This window comes from Lutra lutra, chromosome 17 (assembly GCF_902655055.1).
Source record: "Lutra lutra chromosome 17, mLutLut1.2, whole genome shotgun sequence".
Classification (NCBI taxonomy): domain Eukaryota; kingdom Metazoa; phylum Chordata; class Mammalia; order Carnivora; family Mustelidae; genus Lutra; species Lutra lutra.
The window spans coordinates 30815535-30835717 of record NC_062294.1 but is presented as its reverse complement, the minus strand read 5'-3'; the positions used below and the strand labels follow the sequence as shown (position 1 = coordinate 30835717).

Sequence of the window (20183 nt, the reverse complement as noted above, 5' to 3'; positions counted from 1 at the left end):
ATTCCACACATGAGAGAAAGCCAGGGAAGACAACTGGGCAGGGTGGTTCACAGTGATGAACTATCATGAGCATTTAGCTCCCAGGCTGGCAGAAGCCTCCCATCAGATTAGGTTCTCTGGATGAACGGAAGCACTGCATCTTCTTCAGACCACTCTCCACAAATATATCATTTCTAACAACAGAACTTTTAATAAAGATTCAGCAGCAGACTTCAAGACTGTAATTTCTGATAAGAAACCAAAGAACAAAAATGTGGTGTCAATCATTAAGTAGGACTGGCAAAACAGCATCACAAAAAAAATTTCCCACAAAGTTGAATTCTAACCAGTACATGTTATATCCCAGTGAGAACTTTAAGTCAGCAACTGGAATCAAGCAATGAGGGTAATGAGGTGTTGTCTGCCCTCTAACTTTAGGTGGAATTCTCCTCATGTCTTAAAATCTACCATCTCTTTTTCCTCTCCACAACTAGATACTGCTTTTTTTTGTCTCTCTTCCTTATTTAAGAATCTTCTAGATCACTCTCAGCCATTGTCACTCTTCTTGTCTTCTGTTATCACTATTCTTACTTTTCTCATTAGTCTATCAGAATTCCCTTAACTTGATTCGGGTTTCTTCACTTGGTTTCTCCCTTGAACTTCCACAAGTTTCTCCCTAATAAGCATGCAGCCTCGAAAAATGCGGAGGAAGGAGAATGGAAACTGCAACCCACCATCTTGCCCCTGTTTGAATGGCAGTAAATTCAAAGTGCCAAACTAGGAAGAGAAGCTCTTCATAAGAAGAAAAGATCTTCTTCGTAAGAAGATGATCAAAGCAGTATGTATCCTAACTACAGAGTTGCCTAGGAATCTAAGATTGAGACAAGCCACAAAAATGGAAACACATAGTATATGATTTTAGCCCACTGGCAGTTAGAAACCTGTTAAGCCAAAGCCAGAATTGAAGTGGGTATTTGAAAAATTATTAAGAAAGACAGAGCAAGGCTTTTATGCCACCCAGAAAGCTATTTATTATGAACAACTGGGATTTGGGGGACAGGGAAAAGAGCTATTTCAAATTAATATTTTCAGAACAACTAATATATCTATGTAATATCTAAAAATATTAAGATAGGCAATCCTACTTTGTGGTGTTGATCTATAACCACTACAGGGACCTTGAGCAGAACTCTAAAATTTAAGAGAATTCACCAGCTTTTTTCTAAGGAAGTTTGGTTTTCCTTAATGTGGTAACTCTGGCATTAGACATGGAGGGTCTTCGATGTCAAACTGAAGACACAGCAATTTACCCTGTCGGCCAGTTCTCTCAATATCTATTACACACACTGGACTAATTTAATTGGTGTATGAAGTTTGTAAAATGTTCATAGTGATGCATTTATTGTATGGGTAATTTTTATATACTGAAAGCTATACAAGGTTGCCTTGGGCAAGAGTGGTATTAATTTTAAAATGAGCCAATGTAGGGAGGCCTGGGAGGCTCGGTGGGTTAATAAGCCTCTGCCTTCAGCTCGGGTCATGGTCTTGGGGTTCTGAGATCGAGCCCCACATGGGGCTCTCTGCTCAGCAGGGAGCCTGCTTCCCCCCTCTCTCTCTGCCTGCCTCTCTGCCTACTTGTGATCTCTGTCTGTCAAATAAATAAATAAATAAATAAAATGAGTCAATGTAGGGGCACCTGGGTGGCTCAGTCAGTTAAGTCCCCAACTCAGGTCACAATCTCCATGCTCAGTCTGGAGTCCGCTTGAGATTCTCTCCCTCCACCCCTCTCCCTGTTCTCTCTCCCTCTCTCTCACATAAATAAATCTTTTTTAAAAAAACATAAAAAATAAATTAAAATGGGTCAATGTAAAGAAATTCAAATAAATAGCAATACCCATGGTAGGTAGATGTGGCATAGATGAAGGTGGCGGGTCTGAGAAAACACTGCTCGGCACAAGGACAAGTGATTTGAAGTGTTTTCAGAAGGAGAATGACAGCTTAGACTGGTATCCTCCCAAGGATTAAAGCAGAAGGGGGCCATAGATTCAGCTGTAGATGGGAGAAATGCAGGGTACAGGGGGTCAATGAGGACCCTGCAACTCTAGGCAGAAGCCCAAGCTAGGATCCGTGGAAACACAGACACAAAAGAGATCATCAGAAGGAAAAACAAAGCCCACGTGAAGACTCACAGCACAGCACGAAGGGAGTGAAAGGGGACACATAATCGAAATTCACTTTTTGTACCTGGGAACACAAAGGGCGTTGAGAAAAATGGCAAGAACCCGAACGGGAACTTGGGTTCCATGAGGTTTATGTTGGACTTGAACCGCCAGCCCGCCATGAAGGGATGGCCTCCCATAGAGAGCCATGTGCCATCTAGGAGGTGACACATACAGGTTAGGGTAGGGGTGGGGATCTGAGACCTTGGGATCAGCCGCAAAAAGGGGCCACAGTCCTTCCCACCTTCCTGTGTCTACACCCCTTTGCAACTTGATTGTTGATGCTCCTCTCCTGGGCATATGGAATTTATATCCTTTCCCCTTGAGTCTGGGTTGGCCTAGGGACTTGCTCGGGAGAGCAGAGATGGCAGAAGCAATGGTGCGACATGTCTGCACCTGGGCTCAAGTGCTTCAGGGTACCCCTCAGAACGCAGCCCCCAGGAGGGCTCTTGGGTACAGCGTGCTGGAAAAGTGGGACTCTGTGCAGTGAGAACTGACAGGGAGGCCCCAGCTGGAGCTGGCCAACCTCCAGAAGCAAAGTCAAGCCTGTAGTCGACCGCTGACACAGCGGGGAACCCAGCCTACGGGGCGGACTGGCAGAATCATGAGGGAGATGGGTTTGCAGGTTTGATGGTTTGTCCAAAGCCTCAAAGTTTGGTTTGTTACACAGTAATAGATGACTGATACAAACAGTACCAGAGTGGGAACAGCTAAAGACAGAAAACAAGATGCTCAGACAACGTTAGAAGAATACAGAGGCAAAAGAGGAAGAAGCAAAGTTTTGGGAGGATGTCCCCCAAGGCCTGGGAAGAGGCTGGAGAGCAGACAAGGTAACAGAGCAACAGCAATCAGAAGTGCCCACATATACAACAGTAGAGAAAACCAGGGACATGGGAGGTTAGGGGAGACACATGGATAGGGCGGAAAGACAGAAGGTCAAGGAGTCATCAGAAAAGCATAACCCCAGGGCTCAGGGCAGTGGCTGGCCTAAGGAGGCACTCCAGAAGCTTGGATGAGTGAAAGCAGTCAGGTCTGGCAAGGTGGAGCGCCCTGGCTTCAGAAGAGCGGGAAGACAGTTTTGATAATGGAACAGACGGGGCCTGCAGCGTGTTGGGGAGGGCCAGATGGGAAAGACATGGAAGCCTAAGTAAAGATTTCCGGTTTGAGGAACTGTTCAGAGACATGTTGGAACAGGGGCCCATGGAGTCAGGAGGACTTCTGAATGTGCATGGTCCTTTCTCTTGGACTCTACAGTTCCAAGAGGGGCCAGCGGCCAGCAGCAGCAGGGGCCCCCTGGCAACCTGTGGGCAATGCCAGTTCTCAGGATCACCCCAGATCTGCTGATCTGCATTTTACCCAGAGGCCCAGTTGACTTGCAAGCACATCTGCACATCTGAGTAGAAGCAGCACTGCTCTGGAGGTACAGAGACAACAAAGCAAGAGAGCCTTTAATTACATCTTGAGAAAGTCATTCTGTTTTGAATTCCCTTTCAAGCTCCCCACTGGCGTCCCCACCCGCCCCCCAAGATAAAATCAAAGACAAAGTCTCAGTTTGGTGCTAAGGGGTCTTCAACACCTTTCTCACACTTGCAAAGCTCGCTTTTCCACAAACAGAGGCAAAGCCTTAGGCAAGCAAGGTCTCCAGTAAGCTTTGGATAATGGTGTTTATTTTCAGGATTTTCTTCTGTGTAAGGAAAGTGATAGGGTTTTCCATTTGTGGTGGTCTTCATTTCACATTTTTCTAAGGGAAGAACCAGAGTTCCACAAAAACATGAAGCGAAACAGAATGTGGATGGAATGAGGAATGAGCCAACGTCATCGCAAGGGAAGCGACACTCAGCAACCTGAAGACTGGAAAATCCTTGTGCAGGTCTGAAGACCCTTGGGCACTGGTGGAAAGTACAAAGGAATGAAACAGGAAAGACGGGAGCTGTCTGTGAAACCAAGAGTACACTACACTCAGGAAGGGATTAGCACTGCTGGAAGGATTTATCCCAAATAGTAGAACTGCTCTCCCCTGGGTCTGGAAAAATGACAAGGAGGGACAGCAAACTATCAATGTTCCCCATAAAGTCAAAGACCAGAGCTCCTATCTAAGGAGAGTAGGGCTGGGTGGACTATACCAGCAGAAATCTTGGACCAGCCGTTGTGGAGAATGGCCAAGAGAATCAACAGATGAACGGAAGTTTGACACAGCAAAGGCCCAAGTGCTCATCGTTAGTCAGGAAAATGGGCACCCGAGTTCAGTCACCCTCAGGTTGAGAGAGGCCACCTCCTGGAGGCTGATAGGACATACATAGCAAAAGGGGAGGGGATTGAGGGGGTTGGTAGGGGCTGAGGACGGTGACATGTCTTTGTCACCGAGGCTGCACAAGGGTCAAGGGTTAACAAAATCAGCCAGTGGAGGGACAGAGGAAGAAAGAGTATACAAGAGCATAAAGAACCACAGGTTTCTAGGGAAGAAGACGCAGGGGGAGTCAGAGGTAAGCTGGGTTTGACTGAAAAAGAAAAGCATCAAGTTAAAAAAAAAAAAAATTAAAAAAAAAAAGTCTAGTTTAAAAAATGCTGCCTGAAGATTGACCTGTACTCAAAATTTTGTTACCAATGGTCAGGATTGCTGAAATGGCAGTATAAAAATTCAAGAGGTATTTTTTAAAAAGAAGAGAAATGTGGGCCAGAAATAAAGGTAATCAATTAAAATCAGGACATAGGATTTACAGTTCCTGCAAGAAGAAGATAAATCACTGAGTATTTTAAGCATGCCCCACATAAAACCCCCGAATGAACAAAGGACTGAAAAGCTCTCTCGTCACAGTGCATCGCCAAAAGGGGACCCCTCCAAAGAGCAAATGAAAACTAAAATATTGAATAAGGTTTACCAAAATATAGTGCTATACTTGGTACCCAAAAACCTCAAACATGAAGATACCCAAGAAGTCTTCCTTGGACCTCCCCCATCATTCACTCACTCCCATGCACCTGCTGAAAGATGCATTTTGTCCCTGACTGTCCACTCACCCCTTCTTCCACAGCAGTGGAGTATGTAGCAGGGCACAAGGCCAGCCACAGTATGGACCACATTTCCTGGATACCTTAAAGGTGGAAGCACGGCCATGCATCTCAGTGCCCACCAATGAGAAGTAAGCACGTATCACGAGGCGGCCCCTGGAAACCTCCCTTTTCCCTTGACCATCTTTCTTCTGGTTAGACAGGGATGTTGACGGCGCTCTACCCTGCAGGGTAAAGGGTCACATGGAAGTCAGAGGTGGCTTGGCTCCCAGGTGTCTACGAAGCCCCAACAGCTCTGGACTGCTTACCCCTTGAGTTCATTAGAGAAAAGAGAGACGAAGGTCTACCTCATTTATGCGATTGCTACTCAAGTTATGTTTTTTCCACTGGCCCACCTTAACTAACACACTCGTCTTTGCCTTTTAGCAAAGTCTTCCTGTCCTCGACCATTTGACCTTCCTCAGCCAGCCTGGATCCTTAGGACTGAGTACAGTCATTTCAAACTGCTCTTCTCGCAAGCCCTGTTCTTCTCTCATTCCTGCCCAAGCAAGACGCAGGCCCTCGTCCTCACCACCCATCGCTCTGTCCCCTGCCAGCAGCACACGATACAATGAAAGGGGAAATTTAAAATAAAATTTAATCTTAAAACCATCCAAGAGGGATCACCCTTTCAACCCCAGGCCAGTTCCTCAAGAACAGGGCAGGTGACCCCTCACCATCGTCTCCCACTGTCTCCAAGTATCTGGCACATAGTAGGTCCAGCATGTGCTTATAACTAAGGGTTTTGGAGAGGGGTGGGGGGGTGGGTGACCCTGGTGGTGGGTATTAAGGAGGGCACGTATTGCATGGAGCACTGGGTGTGGTGCATAAACAATGAATTCTGGAACGCTGGAAAAAAATTTAAAAAATAAATATTAAAAAAAAAAAGAAAGAAAGAAAGATTAAACTTCCACGAGGTCTACTCAACAGTACTCTAACTCATCTCCAGTTCGCTCCTTAGCATGCCTTCCTTCCCATGCTAAGCACTGTTCTAGATGCTGGGCATACAGTGGTCAGCAAATATCCCCACCTTCACAGAGCTTTGCATGCTAGTGGAAAGAGGTAAACAGGGAATATATGAACGAATGAATGAATGAATGAATGAACAAAAACGTTCAGAGATACACGCTACGAATGAAGTAACGAGACAGTGACTGGAGGTTAGTGGGGGGTGGTGGGGAGAGATTTTAGATATTCAGATGTTTTTAAGTGGCGAGGGCCACACTGGCAGGATAAGACACACAAGGCCAAGGTGGAGGGACCAAGGGCCACAACCGAGGTAGAAACAGGCAGGGGGTGGATCCTGGGTTTGTCAGTCATCTCCCCCACCCATTCCTCCTCACGTTCTCTTCTTCCTCCCCACTTCCCTCCCTCCTTCTCACACTGTCTCTGTCTCTCTCCCTCCCCGCCACCTCTTGTCCACTAAAACACACATCTGAATCTTCAACCATCTTCCCTTTCTGCCCAATTATCTCAGAGGAAGGGGTAGCCAACTTTCAAGGCGAATAGCCCTCTATCTACAGCCTTCATTCCAACACCAACTGACCATCTGTCCATCAGTTCCTCACTCTCTCTCTTCGTGTGTCTGTATTCTCTCCTTCAAACATTCTCGGGTACTGTTGAAACAGCCTCTCATTTCCTCCCCCCCACATTCAAATGGTCATCCTCTACGTACACGCACCCCACAAAACTGGCACATATACACATATGGAAACACACACACGCGCCAAGCAGATGTACCCCCACACACGTACAGGCACACATCCTTTACCAGTATCTGGTAAAACCTCAACTCTGTCACCAGACATGCCGGCATCACCACACCCACATCAACCACCAAAGGAAACGTCTACACAGATGCAAACTTATCTGCAAACACTCTCCCAGGGACCATCTTACACAGGCCCAATGGGAACTTTACTAGGGTGTCATGCTTACACAGAAGGCCTGCCTGGAATTCCCTCTCCAGCCTTCTCTTCTCTAATACCCCTTTTCCAACTTGTCCTTTCCAAACCCTCAGCCTCTGTGAGCTCCTGCACCAAACCACACCCCCCACCCCCGCCCCCCCCAAAATAACTTCTCTTGTCCCATTCCTGGAGTTCTTTTACTTACTACAGTATCTCCCTTAGGCTCACATATACTCTCTTTCTCTGTTTCTCTAACACACACACACACACACACACTTCATGAATGCTCACATGCACACACCTATGGGGATGTGGGGACATGCCTTGGAGTTACTGCTGGAACCCTCCCCCCACCTGAGTGGGGCCTGACAGGGAAGCCAAGAAGGAAGTGTTGATAACATCCCTGGAAACTCTGGTTCAGTCATGCTTGAGAGAAAGCTCACTACCCCTTTCCTATCTAATTAAAAGTTTAAGGAATTTTTCCCATTTGCAGTTGAAAGAATTTTCACAAATCCAACAGTTTTAACTACCTCTCCATTCAACACTTTTATCAGAATTTATATAAAAGCCAAATAATAAGGGTTGAGGTTCTCATTAAAGACACACAGGCATAAAGGAGGAACAAGACAGATCTACTGAGGAGTGCCTGGGTGGCTCAGTCAGTTAAGCGTCTGATTTTGGCTCAGGTCATGATCCCAGGGGCCTGGGATCAAGCCCCACATTGGGCTCTCTGCTCAGCCCGGTTCTCCCTCTCTCAATTGCCCTGCTTGTACTTACTCTCCCTTTTTCTTCTGTCAAATAAATAAACAAAATCTTAAAAAGAAAAAAAAAAAATCTACTGAGTATGCTGGAGTATCCAATGTTTCCAGTAAAGTTTAACTCCTCTTTTTTCCAGAAAATCAACTTCCAACCAATCATATGTATTTCATAAAAGCTTGGTAGTCAGTCAGCATTTGGGACTTCTACCTCCTATACCAAGAAGATTTTAAGAGAAAGTGCAAAAACTTCTATTATTTTAGAGTACATCAAACCCCTTGCTCAATACAAATCGGAGGGAAAAATTACTACAAATTTTCACAATATGGTACCATCGCTGAAATCACATCAATTTGGAGTATTAAAAAAACTCACCTCCCTCACCATGTTTGATAGAGCTCTTCTACATGAATGATTCAGTCAATGCAGAAATGACCACATTCAACTTGTACCACTTAAAATAGGAAGGCCTAGCTTAAAATGTATCTCCTCTAAAAGAAGGAATCCATACCCTTCACATAGGCGTTTAGAGCAAAATCCAAAAACTTCTCGGTATTGGCCAGTTTGTTTAACTTATGGATTGTCAAGACATTCAAATTATTCTTTTATAAGTGAAGTACAATCAAGTTAAGATTAAAGACAGAATGTTGGTCATAAGAGAAGGGCCATTGCCCAAGGTCAGATGTTCTGCGCACAAGCACAGAACATATTTAAGAGAACATGGCCTCCCTGAGGAAGGGATTAAGGATACAAACCCAGGAAACAAAGAAAACAAAATAATCTACTACAAAGGGAGAAGACAAACCTATCAGAGGCTCATACAGACCTTGAATAAAAGCCTCTACTTTATAAACAGGGTTTGGGGAGTTTCGTTTTTGTTTTTGTTTTTAAAGAGCTCAATCCACTTTCCAAATACCTTTTATTTATAAGCATCCTTAGCGAAAATCCCATCCTTCCTCATTAAGCACACTCAAAACAGATTCTCCAAGGTACTCATGACTTCACTCATGTCATAAAATCCAACTAGAAATTGCACCACTTACATAAAGAAAAGACATGAAACGTTCCTAAATTCCTAAATGGCTGAGAGGGTTTTCAATTACATTATTATAAATTTTACATCATTCCCCCTTAATAACAACAATTTAAAATTGTTTCTTCCCAAACAACTATTGAGATAAAAAGGCTGCGCCATCACACACACACACACACACACACACACACACACACACACACACACACGTACTCCTTTTTTATACCGTTGTTGCAATGGTACAGCAGGACTTCCAAGTTTTCTGAGTCCCACACATCACTTCCTGAAACACTGCCTTGCCAACTGGGGAGGTGAGTGTGCAAACTTTGGGGGGAGGCAGTCACTTGCATTTCCATCACTCTACTGCCTACAGGACTCCCACTTGGATCCGCCTCAGCCCTGAGGGCTCTCCAGTGCATTCATGCGAGTGTCTACATGATGTCTCTGTGGGAACATAGCACCAAAATAGCCAATATCAGCTTTCGCTTTCCTTCAAAACCAGCTTCTTCTGTGACATCTCTGCTTCAGCTCCAGACCCTACCATTTGTTAAGAGCCTTAGTTCAAACACCCTGAGTCACTCGTGCCGCCTCAGTCTCCCTTCTAAGTTACAGAGATGCTCTGTTTGGTGCCCTCCTCTCCCTCCCATCCATAGTCACATCACCTTAGTTCAAATCTTCTCACACCTTATCTCCATTGGGTGATGGCATCCTCTCTTGCTCCCCCTACCTCTTATCAGGCTCTACACTAATATAGTCAAAATGTCAGATCCATTCTCACAATGTACAACTCCAACCACGATGCTGGTCCACGCCAAAGTCTTCAAATGTGCTCAGTGATAGAGCTGGTTGTCTTTCCAAAGGCCTTCATCCTCACTCACAGAGCAGCATTAAGATCATTGATGTTCACATGACGATGTGCCTGGCCCCCAGGGGATGACAGGGGATTGGTCTAAGTTGATCACAAGCTCCGTCTTTGTCAATGGCTGGCCTATGCCCATCCAAGGTCAGCTGATCCATTTCTGATCAATAAATTTAAAAATCCAATGGAACTGTTTCCAGGAAAGCTAGTCCTTCTTATTAAGAGATACATAGAAGAACTTTTGCCATCACTTCCACCCCCATCGCTATCTTGCTTCCTGTTTTGCATGCTATCATGTGAGGATGTGAGGATGTGATGTCTGGAGCTACAGCAGCCAACCTGTGACCATGAGGAGATGGCTAAAACTTCAAGAATGGCAGAATAAGAAGAAAAGAGGGTCCTTGAAGACATGGTTGCTTTCATCCAAAATAGCCTGAGACTGATACCCTAACAATTTCTCTGTAAGTGAGCAAATGTCCTTACGCTTTACACTGCTGTCTGTTGGGTGTCTGTTACCTACAGACCGGTGTCTGTTGGCTGTCTGTTACCTACAGCCCAAAGCATTCTCACAAACTCTTACAAGGAACAAACTCTTTGCCTTACCACTGGAAGGTCCTCTGTGCTATGTGTTGTACTCAAAGCACAACATCAGCATCAAGTGGGAGTCCCAGCTTAGACCCCAGGATTCAGAACCTCTGGGGGTGAGGTCCAACAGTCTGTGCTCGAAAAAGCTCTCGGGGTAATTCTTGTGTATGCTGAAGTCTGAGAAACACTCTCCTGTAATATGATCACAAATTACTTTTTCCCCATTCACCTATTACCCTACATACCCTAAGGAACACTGGGGTCTGTATTTCTCCCGTGGTGGTAACCCCACTTCACTAGGTTTGAGCATCACATTTTTTGCTTATTTAACTTCATCTCTTCTTAAAGTTTTCAAACTCAAAGCCTCCGGGTGCTGGTGAGGGACACCAAGGGCTAAGTATGAGAAAGTCAGAGTGGAGAGGAAAACATTGCCATGCAAGGGAACAAATACAGGACTGCCAAATTTATGATTACGTCAAGGAAGGAAGGAAGGAATGGAAGGAAGGAAGAGACAAGTCAAGAAAACAGAAAGGAAGGAAGGAAAGACAGACAGACCTAAAGTCCAGATTTATATGCAAGATTTTTAGATATAGACAACTAACTGAACTTTTTAAACTACTGGTCCAAATTAGATAAAACAAGTCCTCAGGTGGACTCAGCATCCCCCTGACTGTCTATGACCCAAAACAGCAAGTTCTTAAAATATGTACACGTACTTTGAATGTTGTGGCCATCTACATTCATCGACTTGCTCTAAAACGACTATGATTATTTCTCTGTGGCTTACTGTGTATCAGCCTTTCCTGGGCACAGGGTCTTCATCAACGCTCCCCTGTTGGGGGTGGTGAAATGGTAAGTTCATGGACCTTTAGTTAGTGTCAACAGGACTATTTTATCCATCAGTCAGTGAAGATGACATCTAGAAGCACAGGCTTCTCAAGGGCTTACAAAAATGCTTACGAGGTGAGGAAAAAATTAATTGGCCACACCCCTTCCACACACATGTGACAGAGTTCAAACTAACAGATGCCTACAACATGTGAATATAAGTCAACCAAGCAGCATCAGCTCAGATAGGGTCTAGTAATATGTCAGCACTGTAAATGCAGGACGTGGACACAGCATTTTAACGTCTGATATGATGTGGAGGGGAGCCAGACCAACAGGGCTTAGGACCTGCTGAGGTCTGGAAAAGGCCCTGAACGTCAACATGGAACCAATAATCACTCCGTCCTAAGTCTTGTCTACTTCAAAGCAATCCCCAACTTCTTGACTCCGTTCTACTGCCCCTTAAGGTTGCTTACTCCAAAGGAGGATCCCCAGCCTGAAACAAAGTTTTCAACCATGGCAGCACGTTGAAACCACCTAGGGAGCTTCAGAAACATGGCTGCCTGGTTCCCTGCCCCAGAGGCTCTAACTAAACTGCACTAGGGTAAGGCTGTGAGGCTGAGTATCTTTCACGAGCTTCACCCCACTCACCATAGCTCGAGTATAGCCAGGGTTAAATCCCCACCGTTTTAGAAACATTCTGGAACACAGTCTCTGACATAGTTCATCTACCCAGTTACACCACCTCATTAACTAGATTTTCTTTCTACTGCCAAGTCTTGGAACAAAGGAAGACCCTGGTGCTATCAAGCGCTCTAGTGATCTAGAACAGAGGTCAGCAAACTGTTTCTGTAAAGGGATAAATACTTAATATTTCAGGCTTCGCAAGCCATACCGTCTCTCTCACAGCGACCCGACTCTGACACAGCAGCATGCGGGCAGCCACAGATGATATATAAACAAATGAGGGGGCCGTGTTCTAATAAAACTTTATTTATGGACACAAATGTGAATATCATGTAATTTTCACACCGATGAAGTCATCTTTCTTTTGATTTTCTGCCATTTAAAAACAGAAAGACCATTCTTAACTCACAAACCAAGCAGGAACAGATGGTGGGCCAGATGTGACCCATGGGCCACAGTTTGCCAACCCCTGATCTAGAACTATTCCACAGACTCGAGACCTAAAATTAATGAATGACAGAATTTATATTATCCAATCAGAGCTATGCTGAAAGTGGTCAGGTCCTACTACCTGCACCCATTCCACCGAACTGTCCACACAGGTAGATGCCATAGAGCTGTCCATACAGCTGAACATAAACCATAAACGACTTACTAAAAAATGATTTTCAAACCTCAGTTGTATCTGAGTTTATCAAAGACAAAACCCTGCAAAGAAGCAGTACACAAGCATGTTTTAAGGGTCTTACATAAGGATTTCAATAATGGGTTAATTTGCTACCAACATTTAGCATTCAGGCTATTTCACATAAAAACTCAGATTATCATTCTCTTGGAAAAATAACTGCAAAATACAGATCCTGGGCTCAAATGTAGGCATGGCAACAATCTAGGGATGCTGAGCAAGGCTACCCCTTTACACGGGGCATGTTCTCCATCCGACCACAAACCCTATCTTCATGTAGGTTAACTGGCTGTCCCTAGAGGCATTTTGAGTTTATGACCCCTTGTCTATGGTCCTTAGAAAAACCTTCTATCTCTTTCACAACATGGCTTCAATAGCTATCTTATTTGAAGACCTCACATGGAAATCTCTCAATCTTCTCTGAAAATTCAACACCCCCATACACCAGGCCCTAGAAACAAAATCACTGGTTCTCACACCAGTGCAAGGTATCAACTTAAAAAAAGTTTCAATCAAATCCCCCTCTCAGTGTGGCCTCAATTTGAACCACGGTCTCCAATAAGATAGACAAATGACAAACGACCCTTCAGGTCTTCTTACTCTCCAAGCTGGCCAAGGTAGAGGCCAGCCCAAGGAGGTGGGGTAAAAGCACTCACATCAGAACACCTTAATTAAGCAGAGTGATCAATCACACATATAGTAATTAGAAAGCAAGATTTGGGACTGATAAATTAAAACCAACCAAAGGCCATTCTGCACAGGGTAAGAAGTCAAGAGCCAGATTTTGGAAGGGGGCAGGGGATAAAAACAATCAAACAAAACAAAACAAAACCTAAGAATACACAGAAAAAGCTAGTAACCAGAGTCTGGTCCAAGTTCATTATTAACCTACTGTGTCATTTCACTTGGCTCACACCCACCTTCAATACAATAGTTTATTTGGGGGTGGCAGACTTCTGACAACTACATGCTAACTGATCTGATGCATATTATCTTATTGGTGAAAGGACTGGGTCCTTTCCCCTTCCCTGGGGAAAGAAAAATTCCAGATATATAGACAGCGGATCCCTAATGCACTTGGGCAACATAAGCCTAGCCCCACCCCCCCACAGCCTTTTTAAAAAATATAGGTGTTAGTTTAATTTGTTAGCCACATCAGAAAAAGGAATGTTCAAACAGTAGATTCTCCACTTGAAATTAAAATGGAAATTAGCCCTTAGAAAGCAGAGATGACTGTAAGTTTATACATCAGCGGCTGGTTCATGAATTATTAACTGATTTTAATGATCCTGGCTATATTTTATTTGAAGTTATTCTCCTACTTGCAATGACTTTTGAACCCTCAAAACTCTTTCATCCATTCTCCATAGACAGTACACTTTCCGAGCGCTGACATTTTAAAAGGATCCATATACTCACAGAACGTAAAGATAATACACACAACATATAATTTATACGAAGACTCTGGTCATTTGTTAAAGAGAGAAATGAATAAAACCCTATTATTCACGGTTTGTAAATAAATTTAAAGATAAGTGCTAACTTTTCACTTGTTAAGCCTGGAGCAGAGGGTTCTGTATTTCTTCTAAAGTTTCCCAGATGGTCGTTAAAAACAAGAAAGGGCAGAAACATACTTTGTTTGAAACCCATCATTTCGCCTCCGGAGTGACAATATACCTCACCAAGAGTTAAGTCTTAAGAGATTAATAATTACAGGTATTTCCAAATTAAAATAAATGCATGTCTTTGTATGCTAGTTTTTACATTTTCAGTATAAATCTGTACTGAATAGCACCACCTCAGACACACAAGTTAGCTGTGAAACAAAATGCTATAAACCCTTAATTATCACTTGCTGTTTTATACCCACAAAGTTAATACTTCCTCTTCTACTACATTCTCCCTATAAAGAAAAATCACTGTGAATAAAATTGGGTTTTTTCTCTGCTGAAATTAAGACTACGAAGATATTTGGGGCTCAAATGCAAGATTACTGGATTTTTATCTGCAAGGAATTAAATGCGGACATCCCTTAAAAGAAGTACAATTTGATTTCCACCAATATTAAGTAAGCACTGTGTTTAACTTTCATAAATCAGATACACACAGCACTTGCGACCACCAGATCGCTGAATTACTAAGAAACCAGGTTGTTCCAGGCAAAAAGCTGTGTAAAGAAAATATGACAGCAAACCAACTTGCATTCTCACTCACGAAGTTGAACAACCATCTTGATAAATAATGGGTGGGTTTCGAGCTTTCTATACCCTCCTGAAGTAAATGTTCTGAGTTTAAATGGGCTCAAAATAGCTTTGCTCAAAAAAAAATAAAAAAGAGACATACACACAAAACACCCACAATTTCCTCTGGTCCCTTGAAGTACCCTTGGGATCGCAGTGAACAGAGATTTGCAACGGCACTTCAGTGACTGGATTAGTACAAAAGGTTTCTATTTTGGTGTCATTCGAGTGTTGCTGATCTTAAATCAGAGAAAGAAGTAGTTACATTAAGCAAGGTAATGGCTTCCAAAAATAAGAGCATGCCCAGTTCTCCCAGGCTTGCATACACAGGCTAAGTTGTAAGCAGATAAATAATACCCCGCTGGAACAATTAGGTGGGTTCTCAGAAACACGACATACTTAATTAGGCTGCCTAAGTCACTAACTGAGCATACAAGGGGGACTTTTTAAAGGATTTAATAACCTGAGTAAATCCAAAATCAGAGGACAGAAACTAAAACCCTTAACCCTGGCTACTGACAGAGGCCTTTTCTTGCTTCCCTTTCTAAGCTTCACGTACCACTCTTGGAATTTTTAGAGCATGAAAGCCCCCCCCCCCAACCCCGGCCCTCCACCGCCAGCACCACCAAAGGGTTAAAACACACTGAATAATGTCCCTTGGTTCTTTACTGGTGGGGAGGCCCGCGGTGCCAGGCGCGGGGCTGGGCGACGGGGACACAGGGGTTAGGCAGAGAGACCCTAAAGGTCTTTTACAAACTTCAGCACTGGAGTTGGGATCGGAGTATAAACAAATAGAAAGGAACACGAGCCTCCATCAGCCACGGGGCACAGCAAACTGTTCTACACTCTAGATACAATCCCTCCTCTTCCTGTTATTTATTCATTAGTTTTGTATAGCACCTTTCTTTCAGCGGCTCCTTATTTCCTCCTCTGTTATCCAAGCAATCATAAACAAACTACGATTTGAAAGAAAAGGCGGGGGAGGGGAGGGAGGAGCAGGGGGAAGGAGAAAGAAAAACCACATTCAAAAGGCACAGGCCATCTAGAGCACAGCTCTTTCTCTGAACATCGCCCTCGGGGTGAATGTTTCCTCCAAAACTTGGCCCTGGGGGCTGGAGGAAGAACCCAGAAGGGGAGTCCGCGCCGCCCTGGCCCAAGGGTTGCGACTCCAGCCCCGCCTCGCCGGTCCGAGCTGCGCCAGCTGCCTTTCCGAGACCCACCTTCGCCCACCTGAAAAGCTCAGTGCTCGAAGTTGCCGCGGGGAAGTGGGGGGAGAAGAGGTGGGTTGACCCAGGGCGTGGTGGGGAGGTCTTCAAGCCTGATCTCCCCGAAATGCAAAACTTACCCCTTCCCCCAAAAAATGAAAGATGAGAAGCAGCTTGGAGGTAACGAGGGAGGGGCTGGCACCTCCGTTCCGGGGTCCAAGGCGCCCCAGCGAGAGGGCAGCAAAAGCCACCTGAGGGGGTCCCAACACTTCGCGCCCCCACCGCCCCCGCCCAATCCAGGGCACGCTCAAAAGTTTGTTCCTTTCCTCCCCCCGAGCGGCCCCGGGTCCAGCTGTCGAGTGCGCCGGGAAGGTAAGAGGAGTTGGGGGTGTGGGGGTGTGGCGAGGTCGTCGGACCACGAGATCCGGGACTCTTGAGGTGCCCCCCCAACTCCGGGGCGCTGCGACCATGTTTACTAATAACAACAACAAAGAATCACAAGCGTGTCCTCTCTTTCAGTCCTCGGGCTGCTCTTCGCTTCTTTGGGGCAGCAAAGGAGAGTCGGCGGGGTTGGAGGGGGGAGTAGTGGGGGAAGAGAGAGTGTAGCGTCGGCAGAGGGACAAAAAGGGGGGTGTGGGAAGGGGGCAGAAAGAGTAGAGTGAGAGAGTTGGACAGAGACGAAGGCGCAAAAAGGGAAGGCGTGGAGAGGGGAGAGAAAAGTGCAGCGGGCGGGGAGCTGGAGCGCGGGGCGCGCCGGGGATGGGGAGGTGGCCCCCGCCCCGCCGCCCCCCGGCCCCGGCCTGGTCACCTTGCTGTAGCCGTAGTAGCCCAGACACTGCGCGAAGTCCAGGCCGGCGGGGTCCCCGGCCGCCGCGGGGTAGAACCTCACATCCATGCCGGAGCCGGGCCCGGGGCCGGGGGCCGGGGCTAGGGCTCGCCGGGTCCGGTGCCCGCTTCCTCGAAGCCGCTAGATCCACCGTCGGGGGCGCCCGGCCGGGGTTTCCCGGGGGCGGCGCGCGGGGCTCGGGGCCGGAGGAGCGCTGCGACCGGAGCCCGAAGAGCCCGGGAGCCGCGGCCGCCGCACACAAAGGCGCGGCCACGCGAGCCGCGGGAGAGCGGGAGGCGGCCCGGAGGACGCGCCCCGCCGGGGCACCGAGGCAGCGCTGCGCGCGGGCCGGGCGCCCGGGGCGCGGGGCGCGGCGCGGGGGCCCGGGCGGCGCGGCGAGTTCAGGTGCGCGGGGCGAGGCTGGGACGGCGGCGGCGGCGGCTGGCCCCGCTCCTCCTCCTCCTCCCCGGGCGGACTGAGGAGACGAGCCGCGGAGACAAGGGGCCCGGCCCCTCCCCTCCTTCTCCCCCTCCTGCCTCCGCCGCCGGTCCCCTCCCCGCGCCGCCGCCGCTCCGCCCCTCCCACCGCGGGCAGCTGGCGCGCCGCCCGCCCCGCCGGTGCGCTTCTCGGCCCGGACCGCCCCCGGGCGCGCCGACCCCGCCCCGCTGCGGCCCCTGCCCCTCGCGGCCCCTCGCGGCTCACCCCGCGCCTTGCGCAGCCCTGGCTGTGCCCATCGCGCGCGCCGCGGCCTCCCCCTCCCCGGGGCCCCTCTTCTCCCCACCTCGCCCCCCTTCCCTCTCCGGTCCTCTTTGTCCCCGATGCCTCGGAGCGCTCCTCTCTCCCTTCCGTTCCTCGGCCGCTTCGGCGGGCCGGCCGCCAGTCCGGTGCCCGGTGTGGCCCTCCCACCCCCCTTTCCGAGCCCCGCTTCGCTCGGCCCCCAGCCCCGGCCACCGGCGTCCACACGCCGTCCGCTCTCTTGCCACCCCTCGTTCCATCGGTTTCCTCCCCTCGCCCCCTTCGTCCCTCGTGGTGCCGGTCCCCCGGTCCGTCTACCCTACTCCGCCTTCACGCAGGAATGGCCCCTGCTCGGAGGCACCTAACCGAGCAGCTAACCGGCATGAGGGCCTCCCGGGACCCGGGAGCCGGGACCCCATGTACACCTGTGGTATTTTCCAGAAGGGGTGTTGGGGCCTGACCTTTCACAGGTAGGCAGACTTGAAGCTTCCCGAGTTAAGCCTTGTGTCGGTTCTCTCCGTATTTCCTTTGCTCTTGTTTGTATTCGAAAGGCATTTGAGTAACTGGATCTAGGCGGATCATTCACTGCTCCCAGAGAGAAAATGTCCCCATTTTCCTAAAAGGTTCTGGGTGATTAAACTTCCCCAAACAGCACTCACCCACCTCCTCTTTATCTCTCTTTCTTTAAGCTACATCTCTCTCTCTGTCTCTGTCTCTGTCTCTCCCCCCTCCTTCCCCCCCTTCCCTCCACGTCCCCCCCTCCCTTGCTTTATTGCTTTGGGTTAATTTGAGAGTTTGACCCTCAGCCTTGGCGAAGGGAAGTGACTTTATTGCTTAGATGAGAACGTTAAGGAAAGGCGGTGGGATTTTTGCTCCCCCCTTCGCCAATTTGGTTATCTAGAAGCTGCTTTAACCAGAAGGGAGAAATTTCAAATATTTTAGCGGACACTCTCCAACACTTCCGTCGCCTGAACACACTTGGCTGGCCCCGGGGCCTGAACTTTTTCAGACGAGCTTCAGATGGGTTGCTTTTCTTCTGTTCTTCTGTTCTCCAAAGTAGGCTCTCCAGCTTGGTGACACCGGTGTGTGTACCTTCCCCCAGTATTATCTTTCTGGAACCAAGCAGGAAAAATAAACGTCAATTAGGTGAAAGTTTGTGTATTTGCTCTTCTCTTAGCCGAAACGTGTGTTTGGACACCGCCCGAGAGAGCGCTGTGTATTCAGGGAAGGAACAACTGCTTACATTGTCCCTGGGTTGACTCCAGCCCCCCCCCCCCCAAAAAAAAAAGCTTAGGTCCTCTCTCCCGGGTCTCCATTTAACGTTGACAACCCAGCGGCGCTCCCTAATGGCCCAGCGGGTTGCACAAATTGGCAGTGAGCTGAGATATTATCAGGACAACACCCCATTGAGCAGGTTCTTGAAACTGCAGACGTGGAGGCCCTTTCTCTGGGCCACTGGGCGCCTGTGGCCTTTCCACCAATCAGAGCGGGAGGGTGCAGTGGCCACCTGTTGCCTCGCACGAGAACATCTTTTAAGTTTCACTATTAGTATTTAACAATGGCGTATAGGGCAGCATCTGGCCACAGGAGAGAAGCAGCCTGCTGATCTGAGGTACCAAAAAAGAAATTATTTTTTTTTCTTGCAGATAGTTGTTAACCGGAGCCCCAAAGGCTGGGAAGAAGAAGTTTTTCATTTCACACTTCCCTTGCCCACCTTGTGCTCACTCTGGTGTAATCTGAGCTTGATTCCACGGGATGAGGGAAAGTATAATCAGAGTTACGGAGAGACTAAACCTGTAGTTGTAATCAGACCTCGGGGATCTGGAATACAAATACTCACAGTGGAAACCCCACTAGCTGCGAGCCTGGGAATTGCATGTGGGCTGACGTGTTGCCACAGCCCTGAGCTGTAGACGCTGGAAACAGCCCCAGGAGGCTCCGGGGAGTTAGGAATGCCGGGTCACATCCAATACCACCTCTTGGCCCTCGTTTTGAAAAAGCCTTCCCCTTAAAACCCGCCCCCTCCCCCTTATGATGCAAATGCCTTGGGGAAGGGAACAATATTCATCAGTCACTATTTTATTATGATGATGATTTAGGAGGTAAGGTAGGTGATTTTCGATTGTAGATCTTGATTAAAAGGGGTAGGTAGGGCGGAGAAAAAGAAAGTGAAGGGTCTGAGATACGTGTGTTCAGGCATTTGGAACGGAAAAAATCCCTGGAGCAGAAACACATCCCTTCGGGACAGCTGCTGACCTCACAGTCTTGCCTACAGTCTCCGTGCCCTCAGCAGCTACTCGCTTGCCTACCCCGTGCTGTTTTAGGCACTTGTGAATGAGAAAGAGGGTCCCCAGATGACATGCGTGGAAATCCTCTGGGGACACTATGGTTTGGACCTGTCACACTCCTTGACACACCTATATCCCCATGCACACATGGATGCATACCCCATCCCATCCGCTCACCGGGAGATCCTGGCCTGACACAAACCACCAGTGCTATTGAGAGAAGCAATCTGAGAAACACATTCACAAGTAGTAGGAGGGATGCCAGGCTCTGTACTTCCATGATATTCGTAAAAGAAAGCTCGG

At 47.6% G+C, this 20183-nt stretch overlaps 1 protein-coding gene across 2 annotated transcripts in view; it reads right to left on the bottom strand.

Annotated features, from left to right (window-relative positions):
- The window catches only part of TOX3 (TOX high mobility group box family member 3), a 108935-nt gene extending 91865 nt beyond the window's left edge, over positions 1-17070 (bottom strand). For both annotated transcript variants that reach the window (XM_047712027.1, XM_047712026.1), the window contains exon 1: positions 16840-17070. In XM_047712027.1, coding sequence (XP_047567983.1) covers positions 16840-16926 — 87 coding nt within the window. In that variant the 5' untranslated portion in view covers positions 16927-17070. The remainder of the gene's footprint in view (positions 1-16839) is intronic.
- Positions 17071-20183: the final 3113 nt, after the last annotated feature.